Consider the following 19,395-nt stretch of genomic DNA (forward strand, 5'->3'; position numbering starts at 1 on the left):
CTTTTAAATAGTTTCACTACTGTTTTTTTCTCCTATTCCTTTTCAAAAAAGTCACCGACTCGCACTGCAGTAAATTCCACAGACAGCCGCGGCCCTGCAGTATTGAACCAAAGCAGCCGCTCTGCACGTTTGAGCCTAGACAGTGCGAGTCATTGGGTTACTTGACAACGGAGGGGTTTCAACAGAGAAGCCTCATCTTGTCCTCACCAGACATCCAACCACACTTTTGAGCGAAGCCACTACCTACTGGCCAAGAGTAGAAACATTGGCTGATATTTTCCCCACCTAGGCCAAGAATAATAAGGGCAACTGTAGTTCCTTTAATCACCCCCCCCCCCAACACAACTACTGTCCCAGCCGAAAACTTTTAGAAGCACTTGTAGATTGGTTTCAAATACTGTCTCCGAGAGTGCATTGTCTATTCATTACCACCCTGTTTACATGTCCAAGAGTGGGAACTGCCTACCTACCACCATTCTACAGCTTAGTACGCCCAAGCAAACACAGGCTCTGCTACATACAGCTCTCCTGATTATAGCCACCAGCCCCGCCCCACTGACAGCCCACTCCACTCCACTCCACTCCACTCCACTCCACTCCACTCCACTCCACTCCACTCCACTCCACTCGGAAAAACAAAAAGTTATCTAGGGTTCCTGTCCTTGATCACCATCCAATGGTTCCTACTTCAAATGTGCGTGTGGAAACTGGGTGAGGAAAGGATCAGGTCCGACGGTGTTGGCCCCACCATTGTCAAATGACGTTTATCCAGGATCGTACAAAAAAGTAGGTGTCGTACCGGAAGGCTGCTACACCCCAAGGAACTGTCAAATAACCTGCCAACACTCACTGTCTAGGTTCACACATGATAAACGGTCACTTGGACAAGGCACAGAGGAACCATCTGCCTCTCCTGGAATCATGGGCAACATGGACATGTTGGGCCGAAGGGCCCGTTTCCATGTTGTAAGCTTCTATGATTCTAAACCACAACCCAAGTCAGCACCCTCAGGGGAGATGGGGAGAAAAAAACTTAAAATAAAAAGTTGTAATCAGCCATATAATTTAATTATATTATCATAGCACATAGGTCAGCTTTGCTTTGTTGGTTAGTATTCTCGTCTAAGAGAGCTGTAGGTTCATGCCCTGCCCTGGGGCTTGAGCATATAATCTAGGCTCACACTTCAGTGCAGTACTGAGGGGTTGCTGTATTATCGAAGGCATTTTCTTGCTGAAACTTTAAACCAATGCCCCCCCACATCTGACTGCTCAGATGGTCGTGAAAGATAAAGTACAGTATTTTTTTTTTTAAAAAGGAAATTCTCCCAGTGTCCTGGCCAATATTCCTCCCTCAACCAACACCACCAAAATCAGATTAATTGATCATTCATCTCATTTGCTGTCTATGGGGCCTTGCTGTGTGCAAACTGGCTGTTGCATTTGCTGACATAACAGCAGTGACTACACATCAAAAAGTAATCTATTGGTTGTCAAGCGCTTTGGGACATCTGGAGAATGTGATAAAATGCCATCTAAATGCAAGTTCTTCCTTCTGTCAAGTCAATTCTCATCACTGTTCTTTCAGGTGTTTATTTAGAACGAGGTCAGTCTCATGCTGTTGCGGTTGACTTTTAGCTGCTGCTCATAAACACAGTGCTGGGAAGAGTTTATTCCAATCCTTCAACTGAAATCCAAGCCAACTTTTGAAAAAAAGGATTGATTTACAAGTAAATGGAAGGATTTTCTCACTCCAGCCTAGTGCAGATTGCAGGCTCCAAATTTGCATTTCATATCAATCTGGAACTGATCTGAAGTGAAGTTTCCTGTGTTAAATGTTGCAATCAACCTGCCCCGAAAGCAAAGGGCCGTGGACTGCTGGTGTGGAGTCCCCCCCGCCACCCTACAGAGGTAAAGGGTGGAACCTCTGGACATCTGACCGCATCAGGGAGCCACTTTTTTTTTTTTTAAAGTGGGCCTCACGAGCTGTGGTTGGGTTAGCTTCTTGTTCCGCCAATCACACAGAACAGTTTGTGTACTTCTCACATTGATCGCCAAGGGGCCTGCGGAGAGCAGCGTGAGGCGAGGGAGTGTGGTGCATGAAGATGGTTGTTGCTGTCCCAAAACTGGATACGAAAAGTAAAAAAAATGCACCATAACTACCCACGGTGCAAATGGAGGCTGCATTTATTCCAAAGTTTGGCCAGCATAAGAAACCACAAGCATAAAATCAGATCTACTTCTAGAGTGGATCCCTTGTTGGTACCCAGGGCAAGGATCACCACTATTCCTCTGCGACATAGCAACACATCTTCTACCCAGTGATCACTAGAATCTTCTCTCTAGTTTTGCCGACTAAAATAAAAATTGCACTTCCCCAGTACATTACATGGCACGGTACTGAGGAATTCATATCAGGAAGTTGCCAGTTTAGTTTTTTGGTCTGTGCTGAGTTACTTCAGATTACCAAAGGGCATTGGCAGGGCACTACACTACACGTGGAAACATAGAAAATAGGAGCAGGAGTAGGCCATTCGAGCCTTCTCCGCCATTCAATATGATCATGGCTGATCCTCTATCTCAATATCATATTCTCACTTTCTCCCCATACCTCTTGATGCCTTCTGTGTCTAGAAATCTATCTATCTCCTTCTTAAATATATTCAGTAACTTGGCCTCCACAGCCTTCTGTGGTAGCGAATTCCAAAGATTCACCACCCTCTGAGTGAAGAAATTTCTCCTCATCTCAGTCCTACCCTGTATCCTGAGACTCCTCATTCTAGACCCCTGAGCCAAGGGAAACATCCTCCCTGCATCCAGTCTATCTGAGGTAAGCTCAACCAGCTTACCTCAAGTCTTTAAGCTGGTTGAGATGAGGCAATAAATTTGTCAGGGCTCTCAATGACAACTTGCATTTATATAGAGCCTTTAACATAGTAAAACATCCCAAGGTGCTTCACAGACCGGGGTTGGGGGAGGGCACATCAGACAAAATTTGACACCGAGCTACATAAAAAGTGATATTAGGACAGGTGACCAAAAGCTTCATCAAAGAGGTAGGTTTTAAGGAACATCTTAGAGGAGAGAGAGGTAGAGAGAAGGGAGTACCATTCCCACTCCTAATAGTTATCCAGTGCTGGAGTGGTGTGTTGCTGGCAGGTAAGGACAGGGTTAGGCTCTGTTGTGCCTCCCCACCCCTGTCAAAAAGCCATTGCCCGGCTCATGGATGAAGCTTGGGCGGGGTAATGCAAGTGTGTTACTCATGGAATGATGGGGGGAGGTGGTGGGCCCCGACAGACAAGCCCAATCCTGCCCTTACCCAATGTTCCCACACTTGCACTTTATAGCAAGGGTCACTGGACAGCATTCAGCAACAGGAATGCGGGCTGAATTTTTCACTCCCTAGTCCGATGGCTTGGAGGCCATTTGCTTATAATTCAAGTGGTATTTTGATCGCTGGAGCTGAATCGTGTGTTGCCACTTTAATGCTGTGTTTTCAGTTGCCTGGTGACCAAACACAATGCAGCTACTGGGTATAAGTTTAAAAAGTCTCAATATATTGAAAATGTTCAGTCATTGCCAAAACACTTCTCAGCAACAACTTGCATTGATATAGCACCTTTAACTTAGTAAAATATCCCGAGGCTCTTCATAGGAGCATTCAGACTAAATGTGACACCGAGCCACATAAGGAGATATTAGATCAAAAGCAAAATACTGCGGATACTGGAAATTGAAATGGAAACAGAGAATGCTGGAGATACCCAGCAAGTGAGGCAGCATCTGTGGAGAAACAAACAGAGTTAACGTTTCAGGTCGATGACCTTTATTCGGTTCTGGCACGGCCGCCAATCATGGGGCAAAGGAAATCGGGGATGCACAAGAGGCCAGAACTGGAGGAACGCAGAGTTCTCGGGGGGTTGTAGGGCTTTGAACATAAGGATGAGAATTTTAAATTCGAGGCGTTGCACCAGAATCCAATGTAGGTCAGCGAGCACAGGGGTGATAGGTGAACACGACTTGGTGCGAGTTAGGATATGGGCAGCAGTTTTGGACGAGCTGAAGTTTATGGAGGGTGAACACTTCTTGCAGGCAAGAGTGATGCAAAGGTTAATAAGAGTTAGCATGATGCATCGTATGACGTGGTATTAGAGTAACCACAGTTCCCTCCCAATTGCTATCCAGGGACGCAAGTGTGTGATGAGAACTGGGTCAAGATCTAGGTTGTTCCCTACCCAGTCACATTGCACGCCAAGATTCACTGTCTAGGTTCACACAAAGAATGGTTAGTTGTGCGAGGTACAGGGTCATAACCGGAGTTCACAGAACTGTACCCCAAAAGGAGCCAGCGCCTTCAGGACAGATGGGACGGAAGCAAAAGCAAGATGGATTAAGAGTTGACATTCGCGCTCTCTGCTGGATTTCACGCTATTCAGGATTACCTGCAGACTTACCCAAAGCACTTGCTTTTGTAACCATAATACAAGAGCAAAGTGTGAACTTGAATGCTGAAACACTTTTCAGCTTCCAAAAGGAACTAAACACCACACATTGTAATTGCAGTCGTTCTAACTGGAACGGCCGTTAGTTGCAGGGTAATTCCAAGTTGTGCAGAGAAAGTGGAAACAAGGAACAGCCCATAATTCCTATGGGAATTGGCAGAATGTTACGGGCACCTGTGTGGGCAATGCAGTGTGGTCGTGATCTCAGAATGGCAGGGAATGATGCCAGCTTCTTTCAAAGGCTCAATTGGTAAAGGCAGAGCCATATAGACCAGAGAGTACATAAGAACAGGAGTGGGCTATTCAGCCACCCGAGCCTGTTCTGCCATTCAATAAGATCATGGCTGATCTGTATCTTAACTCCATTTATCCACCTTGGTTCTGTAACCCTTAATATCCTTGCCTAACAAAATTCTATCATTCTCAGTTTTGAAATGTACAATTGACCCCCATCCTCAAAAGCTTTTTTTTTGGGGGGGGGGGGGGGGAAAGAGAAAGAGGAGAAGAAAGCCTTCCAGATTTCCACCACCCTTTGTGTGAAGAAGTGCTTCCTGACATCACCCCTGAATGGTCTAGTTCTAATTTTAAGGTTATGCCCCCTTGTTCTGGACTCCCCCCACCTGAGGAAATAGTTTCTCTCTATCTACCTTATCAAATCCTTTAATCATCTTAATTAGATTACACCCTAATCTTCTATACTCAAGGGAATACAGAGCCTAGCTTATGCAACTTGTCCTGGTAATTTAACCCTTTTAGCCCCAGTATAATTCTGGTGAATCTGCACTGCACCCCCTCCAAGTCCCAGCTTCAATTCCTACTCCAGGTTGAGTTGGCTACTCACTGGCCTGTGGCAGTAGGGGTACTACAACTGGCCTCAGGAGTTCCCCAACCCCTGCAAATCAAGGGGCTAAGGAGGGCCGAAAAGAAGCATCACTGATCGCTATCCAGTGAGCTCTGCTGTACAAGTGCATGCACTGTGCAGGATAACCTGCACCTACCACACACACACACACCCCACCAGGTACTGGAGGGAAGCCAGTGGCTATGGAGCAATATCCCAACACAAACTCCTACCTTTGAGAGACAAGATAAATTGGATCAAAATCAGTACTACTTCAAACAGCATTCTGCGGATATCCTTCACAGAGTAAAGCCTAATTATTGACAAGATACTTTTATGATCCTCTGCCATAGCTCACTCAGTCCAATGCGGAGCCATACAGATCAATGCGGTCCAGTTTCGATCAGTGATGAATTAGCTCATCTCAGCTGAGGCACCACTATGCGCAAATCAAATAATGTCAGTGTACCTGGGTGAGGGTGGACGGGGCGGGGGATGAACATAAATGTCAGGGGGGGGGGTTACCACACGCAGTTCTGACGAAAGGTCTTCGGCCTGAAATGTTAACTTTCCCCACAGATGCTGCCTGACTTGCTGAGCTCTTTCAGCAATTTCTGTTTTTATTTACTTGGTCACCAGCCGCTCCTCTTGAAATAAGTGCATGTATGTGTGAGTTAAGAGTTAAGAGCAGGCTGTGACGTCCCAGTATGTTGAAATAGTCTTCTGACACTTACCGTCAAGGCTCATGCATTAAAGAACGGCTAGTTAGGCGAGTTACCAGAGGGCATCCAGCATGAGTCACCACCTTCAGGAGAGATGGGGAGCAAATTGGGAAGAACTTGTATATTTTGCTTCTCGCAAGGGAATCCCCACTGGGAGAGTTTCTCTTCTACGCTACCAATAACCAGAACAGAAGCTTCACACGGACTGCCACTCCAACTACCCACTCATAGTCTACCTAAAATTGAACCATTGAATTCTGAGAGTTAAGAACTGGTGCCCAGGCACCAGAGTAAAAAAGGAGAAAGACCTCTCCCCTTTCAATACTGTAACACTGAGAAATTTCAATGCCCATTGGGATTTTTTTTTTCAAAGTGTCAAAGTGTCTAATTCTAAAGCAAAGTTCAGATTTCCTCCCAAAAAGCTCAGCTACAGCCCACAAGATGTCAACCAAAGATGATCCTTATAAAGCTATAATCTTTCAAAATGTTTGAGTTTCAATTTTAAAATGAAAGTCTAATGTAGTGTAGAACCAATCTCAATGGAATGCTGCAGTCTGGTACACTCAGAAATACAAGTGATTAACACTCAACAAACTGGTTACTGGTACAGATCGGGATTCCTATGCAGGGCTGCTTGGGATGTTGTTCCTGCAGCTACAGTATTTAAAGATTTTGTCTTTGTAAGTTTCAGTGCCCTGCAGCCATGTTAATTTCAGCATGCTCCAGCCCTACTTTACAGGAGAAATGGTTTAGTCATTGTAACCCTACTGAAAAGGTGAAATCCAACACAACCTGGAACTTTCCTAAACTTCAACAAAGCTTTTTTTTAAAAAAACTTGTACATAATCCCAACTCTTTCGCCTAATCTTTTTAGTAATCCAATCAACACCTTTAAATAATGAAAGTAGCTTTTTTTAAAAAAAAAAGTACAATAAAATCTCCAACCTACCACAACCCAGGAGATACAAGAGAAGGGAACCTTTCACTAAAATACAAATTACGGTGTAACATTTAGCTCGCCCTCAAACCAAAAAGGCCGTACTTTTCCACGGTCTGATAATAGTATTGTAACCCTCGGAAACAATGATGAACTTCCCCTGCAACCTTTACTTTAAGTAAGATTTAAACGAGATAAAACGCGTTAATAACTATGCTGATAAGATGAACTATAAATGCAACAAGTATTGTATATTCCGCCCCCCACCCCTTAATTAGAGAGTAAGTTTCTTCAGTGAGCTTCACCCAGTACATTCTCTCTCTCTCAAGCCCTTACCTTGCAAGAATAGGTATTGTGAACGGGATCCACATTCATAATCTCCTCTACTGTTCCAGTTAAAACAACGTTCGCCTCTTCTTCCCTGCTCTCCAACTCCTTCTCTGGGCACAGAGAACAGCAGACATGTATAGCAAGAGGCAGCAGGACTAACAGATGAATGGAGAAAATCCGCCTCTCGGCGCCTTCTCGTCCCATGGTCACCGATAAACACACACACAAAAAAAAAGTAGAGAGGAAAAAAAATAAAATTAAAAAATAAGGCTCTTAAAATAACCAAGTATTGAGCGTCTGGTGTGCTCGGTGCTTTCGCTGATTCCCCGATCCCGGCTCCTACTCTTGGTCTCAGCCGGATTTAAGACATCGGGTGCTGCTACTTTGTTGCAAACACCCAGGAAGAGAGAGAGAGAGAGAGAGGATGGGGAGGAGGAGGAGAAGAGATTTGTTCCTCTCCCAACTTGAGCTAGCGGCGCTCAGTCGGAATGCACAAAGCTGAGGCTCGTTCTCTCTCTCTCACTCACTCACTCACTGGGCTCTTAGATTTGCATAATCAGATTGCAGAATACTGATCGGTCTACAACCTCCCTCTCACTTCACTTCACTCACTCTCCGCTGCACAGCTTTTTAAAACGCCACCCCCCGGAAATGCAGCTAAAAAACCTGGGCGTTAATCAATAACCGCACGCCGACGTGATCAGACTACTCCACAACCCCCCCACCCCCCCATGGGTATGGAAGTTATAGAGACTTTCAGGTGGAAGTTAGCGATAAATAATAAATTCATTGGGGGGTTGGGGGTTCCTCCCTATTGAGGAGCGCAATACAATATGTGTTTCTATGGGGGGTTTTGTTTAGTTATACAAGTTGTAGTTTGTGGAAGTGTCGGTGGAGGGGGCGGGTTTACCTAACCTAAGGAGATCGAAGGAGAGGCACCAGTGAGTAATGGTGCACAGTATAAGTTTAGGAGGCAGTTTCGGTTCCCCTCCCCTCACCTAAAAAATAAACTTGTGGAGTGTGAATTGGCTGCAAACTTGACTGCAAAGTGAGACCATCTCCTCCTCCAGGAGAGTCTCGCTCCTCTCAACTCCACTGTTAGGCTGGGCTCTGATTCTGGATCTAGGTTCACTTGCTCCATAACTTGCGTCAGTTTTAAGCTTGCACCAATAGCACCCTTGTGGTGCGAATGGTCTTTTTGCATTAGTGAGAGGATGCTTGGTATTCACTGGCACTGCTCACGGTCGCCTGATGAAAATGTGTCATGTGTTTGATTTGCTCGGCGATGACTTGTGTTCTCTGGGTGACTGTAGGATTTCTGATTCGTGTCCTTGCCTGATCGCTTGCCATTGTATTCATATCAGTGTCTTGAGTTCTCAGTGCTGGTAAACTCTGGGTGTTGGCAAAGATCCTAGACTAGTTAAATCCCCGATTGACCTAATGAGTAAAGTGACCCCCTCAAGTGTAGCACTAATCCATACAGACCAGATGATCCCAGATTCGATCCTCTCCATGCTAAGCTAGCTGATCTCAGATAGGATAGCAGTGGGAGTGTCATAATTGGCTTCATTATTTCTGGGCAAGGAAGAAAAAAATCAGTTGGGGTGAGATAAAACAGCCAGGGTTCCTTGTATTGGGTGATTCTTGTTCGATAGTACATGTCCTTCGGTGCTGTAATATTCTATGATTCTAATTGGCTGCCAACACACACTGTTTAGGCTCAAAATTACTTTGTATGGTATTGGAGGGACACCAGTGCATTGGCTCCCAATCCGGCAACGCCTCAATTTAAAAATTCTCATCCTTGTTTTCAAATCCCTCCATGGCCTCACCCCTCCCTATCTCTGTAACCTCCTCCAGCCCGACAACCCTCCGAGATCTCTGCACTCCTCCAATTCTGGACTCTTGCGCATCCCTGATTTTCTTCACACCACCATTGGTGGCCGTGCCTTCAGCTGCCTAGGCCCTAAGCTCTGGAATTCCCTCCCTAAATGGCTCCACCTCTCTCTCCTCCTTTAAGTCGCTCCTTAAAACTGGTCTCTTTGTCCAAGCTTTTGGTCACCTGTCCTAATATCTCCTTATGTGGCTGGGTGTCAACGTTTGTTTGATAATACCTCTGTGAAGCACTTTGGGACGTTTTACTATGTTAAAGGTGCCATATAAATGCAAGTTGTTGTTGTCAGCGCCTGCAGGGTAGGACAGAGAAAACTGGAAGAAAGATGATGCTCCCCATGTACAGAGATCTGTGATTTCTGTAAAGAGAGTATTAGAATTACTAGTCATGCCCATGGAATACAAGTCCATTCTTTCCTTCTCCCCTCCTTATGTTGACTTCAATTGGAACTACAGCTCTGCAGCAACCCTATTGTACTTTGCCCAAGGTGCAATTCTCCGTGCGATGCCTCTAAACAATGCGTGCTGTTAGACTGTGAACAGCAAAAGAATTAAGCTCAAACTTGTCCTCACCCCATGTCCACACCTTCCAGCAGGAGCAATCATGAATGGGAGACCTGGCTGATTATTTTCCCCTCCCTAGCCCTGGGACACTATGCTCCATCACAGTAATTACATGAAAATACTCGCATTGAGCTTTTGAGATGGCATCGAAACTATTAGTATGAAACCCAATTTGTTTCTTGCCTTCTGAGCACAAAATTACTTTCTTTTAAAGTAGCTCTACCCTGTTGACTTCCCAATGGCTCAGTGGGTAAAGGCATGGATTAGTGTAGTAGCTGAGCTTTATAGACTAGATGGTCCCTGGTTCTGTGCTGGATTAGCTTATCTCATCTGGGGCAACAGTTGGAGTGGTACAGTTAGCTTCAGTATCCCTAGGCTAGAGAAAATTTAAAAAAGCCAGGATTCCTGCTTCTATTCTATAATCAGTTTATCCAGAGCTCTACTGTTTGTATCCTAGCCACCCAACTTGTGCTTATCCATTAACCTTCTCCTTGCTGATCTCAATTGGCTCCCAATGCCTCAAATTCTTGTGTTTAAATCACTCTTGCCTCACCCCTCCCTATTTCTTTAACCCCCTCCGGCCCTACAACGCCCCCTCGAACTCTCCATTCCTCTAACTCAGGCCTTTTGTGCATTCCCTCCACCCCCCCCCCCCCCCCACCCCGTTTCCCACCATTGGTGACGCGCCAACACCTACCTAAGTCCACACTCTGGAATTCTTTCTCTAAATCCCTCAGCCTTTCCCCCTTAGAACTAACCTCTTTGACCAAGCCTTCGGTAATCGTTCCTAATATCTTTTACTTTGGCTTGGCGTCCATGTTCCTTTATGCTTCTAGTGAAGCATCTTGGATGTTTTTCTATGTCAAAGGTGCTATATAAATGCACGTCATTGTGTCCAGTGATTCTTACTGGGAAAGTGTTGTGTGCGTGCGTCTGATGTCCTCCACAGTCAAATATACTGACACTCACTGTTTAGGCTTACCTGTGAAGAATAGTGACTTGAACAAGGTACCAGAGGAAATTATATCCCAAGCAAGAATCAGTGCCTTCAGGACAGGAGGGGAGAAAAAGGAAGGAAGAACTGGGAGGGAGGGAACTCCATTCTATTGTGTTGCTGGCTGTGGAAAGCAGGATATTTTCAATGCTGAGTGGGCAGCAATACTTATTGAAGGACAAACGTTGTAATAAGGGGTTTAACTTGCAGATTACTGGGATTCAGCCCTGTTCATAGAATCATACAACACAGAAGGAGGCCATTCGGCACATCGTGCCTGTGCTGGCTCTTTGAAAGAGTTACCAATAGTCCCACTCCGCTGTTCTTTCCCCTTAGCCCTGCAAATTTTGAATAAAATAAATTTTCCTCATCTCCCGCCTCTAAACTTTCTATATGCAGTAACAATGTTTTCTACACGAGCACTTTCCATGTATTTATGTAACGCTAGGTTATATATGTATATTTATATTCTTTCTTATTTACCATTTTCAGATTCCCAAGACATTTAGCTATTTTTCTGTCTGCAACACAGAACACCTGTTCCCCGGGCACAAGTCATTGTATTTGACACTGAAAAATAGATCAGGAGGTTGGAGCTCAAAGCATGTGAATTCTTTTCCTTTTTAAACACTATGAACTATTTTATTGTTAAGTTTGCCACCTGGATGGTTTTTTGCCAGAAATGTGCAGCACCATTTTAAGAGATACACATTCTGAGGACAACTGGGGCAGTGCAGCTTGTCGGGACTCATGCACTAATCTCCCCCGCTGGAGGATTTTCCAATGAGAAAATGAGCCATACAGACTGGGATAGGCCCAGGTTTGATTCCCCCGTCCGTGCTGACTAAATTCATTTAGTTGGGAGTGGCGATAGTGAAAGTACAGTTAGGTCGGGAGATTTCAACAGGGTTCCAACTCTTGATCACTACCTAGTGATTTTTAAAAATTCATTCATGGGATGTGGGCATCGCTGGCGAGGCCGGCATTTATTGCCCATCCCTAATCGCCCTTGAGAAGGTGGTGGTGAGCCGCCTTCTTGAACCGCTGCAGTCCGTGTGGTGACGGTTCTCCCACAGTGCTGTTAGGAAGGGAGTTCCAGGATTTTGACCCAGCGACAATGAAGGAACGGCGATATATTTCCAAGTCGGGATTCTGTGTGACTTGGAGGGGAACGTGCAGGTGGTGTTGTTCCCATGTGCCTGCTGCCCTTGTCCTTCTAGGTGGTAGAGGTTGCGGGTTTGGGAGGTGCTGCCGAAGAAGCCTTGGCGAGTTGCTGCAGTGCATCCTGTGGATGGTACACACTGCAGCCACAGTGCGCTGGTGGTGAAGGGAGTGAACGTTTAGGGTGGTGGATGGGGTGCCAATCAAGCGGGCTGCTTTGTCCTGGATGGTGTCGAACATGTTGGAGCTGCATTCATCCAGGCAAATGGAGAGTATTCCGTCACACTCCTGACTTGTGCCTTTTAGATGGTGGCCTCCTGGAAGCGGGCATGTGCGGGCATCAGAAGATAGGATTGGGCTTGGCTGTGACTCACATCCCCCACCCCCTGCCCCCCAGTTCAGTCAAATAACATGCCAACACTCGCTCTCAAGGCTCACCCATGAAAAAACGGGCACTTGGTCAAGGTACCAAGAGGGCAATGATATCTTTTTTTAAAATTTGTTTTTGGGATATGGGCGACACTGGCAAGAATGCACTATTATCCATCCCAGTTGCCCTGAGAAGGTACCCCTACAAGAGGGCCAACATCGACAGAAGAAGAAAGGGAAATTATTCTTAAGAATAAAAGCTCTTCACGCTGTGAGGTGCCAATCTCAGTGGTGCTGTCGTGGGGGGGTGACGCAAATAAGGAAAGAATAAACATTTGAAAAAAGAATCAGTTGAAGAAAAGCGCCGAGTTTTGAAAGGGGTTGGGTGTGGGGAGTATCACTTCTTCTCCGCCTTAAGTCCAGAAGGTTTTTGTGCACTTTTTCAGATGCAAAAAACAATCAGCTTCTTGTTGACAAAAAGCAAGTGTCTGCCAAAATCCTTGGCATCTGCAGCAGCAATTCAAAGGGGTCCTGTGATCAACACATCATTTGCATTTCCGAATTACCCAGGGATTGGCCACCTCTTCATTCTGACCTCTCTCTGATGCAGAGTATACAGCCTGCCCAATACAAAACACTGACACTTAATCTGGGAGGATGAGGCTCAGTAATGAAGCTGAATGCAATATGGAAGTATTTTTAATTATCTAGAAAAATGTTCCCAGGTCTAAGAGCTGATGAGGCCAGGTGTGCACTACACTTTGCAGCAATTGGTTATTCAGAGGAAATAAAGAAATATTTGCATTTTATATAGCACATCATCAAATGTTTCAACATTTCTCACACAATAAATTACTTTTTTCAGACTGACTATTGTTAATGCAGCAGCCATTTTGCACCGGCAATTTCCGACAAATAGCAATGGGATGAATGACCAGTTAATCTTTACAAACTCCATTGACCCAATCCATCTCCCCGGCCACTGTCTGAGGCTGAACCAAACTGTTTGTGATCTTGGCGTCCTATTTGTCCCTGAGCTCAGCTTTCGATCCCATTTCCTCTCCATCACCAAGACCGCCCACTTCCACCTCCGTAACATCGCCCATCTCCGCCCTTGCCTCAGCCCATCTGCTGCTGAAACTCTCATCCATGCTTTTGTTACCTCCAGACTCAACTATTCCAATGCGCTCCTGGCCAGCCATCTACCTTCCACCCTCCGTAAACTCTCACAAAGTCCCGATCACCCATCACACCTATGCTCACTGACCTACATTGGCTCCCAGCCCAGCAATGCCTCGGTTTTAAAATTCTTATCCTTGTTATCAAATCACTCCAAGGCCTCCCCCTCCCTATCTCTGTAACCTCCTCCAGGCCGACAACCCTCCAAGATCTCTGCCCTCCTCCAATTCTGGCCTCTTGCATATCCCCGATTTTCATCGGTCCACCATTAGCAGCCCTGACTTCAATTGCCTAGGCCCTAAGCTCTTGAATTCCCTCCCTAAACCTCTCTACCTCTCTCTCTTCCTTTAAGACGCTCCTTAAAACCTACCTCTCTGACCATGCCTTTGCTCACCTGTCCTAATATCTCCTTATGTGGCTCGGTGTGAAATTTTGTTAGATAATCACCCCTTTGAAGTGCCTTGGGACATTTTATTACATTAAAGGTGCTATATAATTGCAAATTGTTGTTGTTGGTTGAGGGAGAAATATTGGCCTAGAGACTGGAAGAACCCCCTGCTCTTCTTTGAATTGTCCTCAACGTCCATAAGAGCAGGTAGACGGTTCCTCAGTTTATTGTCTCATTCGATGGATGGCACTTCCAACAGTACAGCACTCCCTTAGTGCTGCACTGGAGTGGCACCCTAGATTTTGAGTTCAAGCTCTGGTGAATGGCTTGAATCTAACTCAGATGCGAGAGTGCTACCAAATAAGCTAGTCTAAGAATTAGGAGCAGTTGGGGGTGGGGTTGGGAGGAGTTGATGCTTATTGCAGAGATAGAGATTTTTAAAAAAGATGTCCACACACATATAATTTGATACAGTCTCTGTCACTACATCACTCTAGCTAGTGTTTTAACTGGGAACTGACATTCCAGTCTGTGGGTGGTGGCTAATAACTAATCAATTCCCCAAACACAAACTAATTTGAGGTTCTCTTGATGTTGGCCTGTGAGCAATGATAATTTAGTTGACTATCCAGGAGGAAGTTTTAATGCCGCCTTAGAAGCAATTGATGAATCACAATCAATCAATACTTTGCTTTGTATTCCAAAAACCATCTGGAACATTCACTACTTTTATTAAGGAAATGGATTTAACAGACATTTTGGAGGGTGTCCAACCCAGAGCTCATGAATACTGTACTTGTACTCTTGTTCTGACTCACAAACTGCAATTTCGTCTGAGGAGAACTTATGAGGTGATAGATGTGAAGACTGAGGCTATTGCTTAACAGTCCGAGTGTAAGCCCCATGACCATCCAGTTATGGTGCATTCATATTGCACAAGTTTAGCTGATAAAACTTCACTTAGAGAGTTAAACAGGTGTAAAGACCCCAAACTGTCTCCAAAACAAAGTGGAGCGAGACTCCCTCCTCCAGGGAATCTTACTTGCTTCACTTCATCCAGGATTCCCACTCGTGATCACTGTCCAGTGACCCCTGTTGGAAAATGCTTATGCATAGAGCTTGGCAGCAATCCCTTGCTTGGCTGGATAGGCTGCCGATTTTCACTGCCTTGGCTCAGATATGATGAATGCCCATTTGAGGTGAGGTACAGGGAGATGTCTGGTGCCTGCGTCCTCAGGATATCTGTAGCAAAGTAAGCACTGTGACTGTTTGGCCACACAACCAAACTGATCCTGTCAGGACCAGAGTAAATGTTTATGGTCGTGGACTGGTACCTGGAATGGGTCTATTGAAACACCACCACTCAGTATAGAAAAATCACACAAACAGGCCATAAGGGATTTTGGTTATGCAATTAATTATGAGAACTTCTTTGTCTTGTTGATGTGTTTTGAGCATTAATTTATGTATTTAATATCATGTTATGATGATAATAAACGTGACATCAGTGAACAGACTATAAACAAGCCTTATAACTTAATTAAGATTCTGCTGTAAATTGCAATAAATGAAAGAGAATCAGATGTTGTAGAAAAATGGCAATATTTAACTGGATTATACATATATATAAATTATGAAGTATAAATATATATATAAACACAAATTGTTGTTGGGGTGAGGCTGTGTACCTGAAGTTGTGGTCAAGGTTTGTGTCTATTATTTTTCCAGTTCCTGCTCCCCTCTCTAGAAGGCACTGGCAGTCTTCTGGTCAGTCCCGTGTCCAAGTGCCCATTGTTCTCATCTTAGTTTAGATAAACACAGACTGATTTTCCAAATGCAAGCTACTGGAGGGGAGCCTTGCCAGCCGGGTATGTGTACCAGGAAACTGCGGGTGATTTTTGGTCCATTAATTTTAATCGACATAAAAAATGGTGAGCAACCCACCTGTGATTTTCCCAATTATGTGCAGCGGGTGGACAAATTATCTCTACTGTCAACAGGCCATTCGGGGTTCCAACAAAAAACGCAATCCTCGCCCAGCAGGGTGATATGGACCCGCTGATCACTATCTGTGGTCAAATTCATATTCTTTGTACGTGTGTTTGCCCTTTTGCTACAAACAGCGAACAGAGGAAATCTACCCCTTCCGCCAATCCTATCACATAGGCGCACGATCGAGCAGGAGTCCCTGGGCAGCAACCAGGCGAGGGGAAGTGTGACTGATTTTGCCACTATGTAGCCCAGAGAATCAAGGCCCACTGTAGTACTGTATCCCAATGGTGGTTACTCGGGCAAGGTATTGCAAGCAATCATGCAACTGAACCTCAGCACGAGTCAGTGTCTTCAGGAGCAGAGGGAGGAACAAAATCCTTTCTTTTATAATTTTCTACTCCTCCTGTCCTGCTGGGGTACAGTTCACAAGTGTAGGCAACCCTCCTGTATCTCAGCCAATTGGTCACCTTCATGTGTGAGCCTAGACTGATAGTATCAGCAGGCTATTCAACCTTGGAATGCATCACAGCTAAGCTCCGTCTTGTCCTCATCAGATGTCCACACTCATGTGTACTTTCCATCAGAGGTCACTTGATAGCAATTGGAACCAAGGGCCCTGGCTGATCATTTCCCCCTCTGTAGCCCGGGGGTGCTTTGGCCAACTATAGCACTCCAATTGCGGAGAAGAGCCTTCTCAGCACCAAATGGAAATTGGACCTGAATCACGTCAATCTGTATGGTTTATTACTCCACCTGGCAGTGCCTTTATCTACTCAGTCACCCAAGAAGCATTTCAGTGTTTATGTTGCTTTGTCAAATTAATAGTACTGAAATGAAACTATTCCAGACATCTGAGTAACTTTATTATTCTAATATCGAGGTTTGTTTCAGTGTTGCAATGTGTAAGTTGAGAAGTTGTGAAAAAGTTGGTAGGCTCTGGAAGGCTGGAATTCCCTGGAGCTGTTGGAAGTCTACTGGGTTGAGATCACGCTGAGTGATACTGGTATATGAATGCTTTACATGCCCGTATGAAATTTCTCTGTTTGCTGTTTTCACAGTGTCGGTTTTATTTGGTGTCTGCACAGGGGGATAACAAAGAACGGTAAGGCAGGTGGCAACAACCTCAATATCAACCGGTCGCACTCGCTAAGGCCGGTAGCAATGTGGTTCTTCTCGGATGCCAGCCTTAGTGAAGCTGGCAGGTTTATATTGCAATTGCTGCTGGCTGTGTTGAGACCACACTTTGAGAACTGGTGGCACAAATACCATCTGACACCAATACAAAAACAACCAGTAGCGCTAACCCGTTTATTCTGGGTTATCATCGCTGTTGAAATAGTGGAGAGATGAATTTCGGACCATTATGTTAACACATCTATAGGCTAAAATATTGCAGGACTTAATAAATGAAAGTAATAGTATAAAGGTGCTTTTATATTGCACTAGTGCAATATATAGTATTAGTAGTGCAATATATGGTATTAGTAGTGCAATACATAGTATTAGTAGTGCAATACATGGTATTAGTAGTGCAATACACAGTATTAGTAGTGCAATATATGGTATTAGTAGTGCAATACATAGTATTAATAGTGCAGTACTTAGTATTAGTAGTGCAATATATGGTATTAGTAGTGCAATACATAGTATTAGTAGTGCAATATATGGTCGTCTCACGCTACCATCCACGAGCTAAATGTAAAACACTTAAGTCACAGAAATGTCTTTCACTAATATGAAAATAGAAAATACTGGAAAACACGCAGCAGGTCAGGCAGCATCTGTGGAACGAGAAATAGAGTTAATGCTTCAGGACGATGACCTTTTATCAGAATTGATGAACCTTTCAGGTCGATGACCTTTCATCAGAGAAATGTTAACTCCGTTTCACTTTCCACAGATGCTGCCTGACCTGCCGAGTATTTTCCAGCATTTTCTGTTGGTATTTCAGATTTCCAGCATCCTTAGTATTTTGATTTTGTGTTTCACTCGGACTGGCAGACCAGGAGACCTACTAGAAATAGGACCTCCCCATGGCCAATCTTAGTAAGTCCCGGCAGTTGTACATTCTGCCTGCTCCGGCTGCATGAAAGCTGCACTTCGGGAACTAAGCGGCTGGGGTTGCCAATCCTCCAGGATTGCCCCGGAGTCTCCAGGAATTGAAGATTAATCTCCAGGACACTGCTGCGAGCAACACCCGGGAGAAACATCATAGAGGGCATTGAACAAAATTGTGGGGTTTTTTTTCCCATTTTCTTTAAACATTTTCATTTATAAAAATATTGGAGATGGGGGAAAGGCTGTTTGACCAACAGTTAAGATTAATCCAATCGGGTAACAAAGAGTCTGTTCCCTTTCCAATTGGCCGTGGGAAGGCAGTGCGCCCGCAGGATGCACCAGTGGTGGGAGTGTGGGGGCAGAAGGTCACCTGTTGAAACCTCCAGGAATTCACCCGACCAGAGTTGGCAACCCTATTGGTGGCTCAAACAAAGGTCTTGCACAATATAAAAGCATTTTAAAACAATGTTCAGTAGAATTCTGTTTAAAACGGACTTGTTTCGAAACAGAATTGCATGTCACAGGAACAACAGAATTAGATCAGTTAGAAAATGGCAAAAAAATCTGCCTGTATCAGATTGACATGGAGGTCACTGTATGTATATATTTGTAGCGTTCTCTACTATGGCTCTAGCACACCACAGAAATGTTGCAATGCATTAATGTAATGGGATTCGACTGTTCTGGTCAACCACAAGTAATTAATTCCACGCTGTGAGCATAAGCATAAAACAAACCAATTCTCCCAGAGGGTTGAGGGAAAAGCTAAACCATTTGGTTCCATTTCTGAGGGGAGTGAGGGTGGGGGCGGTGTTATGCGCCTAAGTTTAGCTGATAAAGTTGCTAGTTTTATTGCAAGAGACTGTGTGAAAGAACAAACACGAGCTGGAGCCTGTAACTTTCTTCCAAAGACACAGACTGCAACATTTATTGCTGCTTGCCCTCGTAAACTAGGCAGCAATGCGGTGCAACAGCAGAATAATGATCCACTTTCAGTTAACGCTGTACAGAGGCCTCTCTGTGGTTGTACCACCTGATATTTAACTAAAAGAACTTGGCATTTATAAATCGTCTTATCAGAAAGCACTTAACATACAATGAATGACTTTGAAATCCAGTGACTGTTGTAATGAAGCAACCATTTGGTGGTGACCATTGGGAGAGGAATGTTGGCCAGAATACCAAGAGAACACCCTGGTCTTTGAATTGTGTCATGGGATATTGAACAATTCATACTCTGCTGATGAGGCACTACCTCCTTACTGTGTTGGAATGTTAACCAAAGCTCAAGTCCTGCCCTGGGAGATTCCACCCACAGCTCGCTAATTGTGAGGTGAGAGTGCTATCAAATGAGCCAAGTAACGTTTCAAAAAATAAGGGTTACACCAAGATATTTGCCAATGTCTGCAAATTCTCAGGGGCACTCATTTCTTCCAGTGTTCCCCCTCCTGCGCTCAAGTCATGCTAG

The 19,395-nt window shown here is 44.7% G+C and overlaps 1 protein-coding gene across 2 annotated transcripts in view; it reads right to left on the bottom strand.

Annotated features, from left to right (window-relative positions):
* Nucleotides 1–7,922, bottom strand: part of agrn (agrin) — a 385,222-nt gene extending 377,300 nt beyond the window's left edge. Inside the window, exon 1 of one of the 2 annotated variants that reach the window (XM_067970302.1) lies at nt 7,336–7,922. In XM_067970302.1, coding sequence (XP_067826403.1) covers nt 7,336–7,533 — 198 coding nt within the window. In that variant the 5' untranslated portion in view covers nt 7,534–7,922. The remainder of the gene's footprint in view (nt 1–7,335) is intronic. The other variant, XM_067970303.1, reaches the window with a different exon arrangement.
* Between the last annotated feature and the right edge of the window lie 11,473 nt (nt 7,923–19,395).

The sequence above is a fragment of the Heptranchias perlo genome, chromosome 32, assembly GCF_035084215.1.
Source record: "Heptranchias perlo isolate sHepPer1 chromosome 32, sHepPer1.hap1, whole genome shotgun sequence".
NCBI lineage: Eukaryota > Metazoa > Chordata > Chondrichthyes > Hexanchiformes > Hexanchidae > Heptranchias > Heptranchias perlo.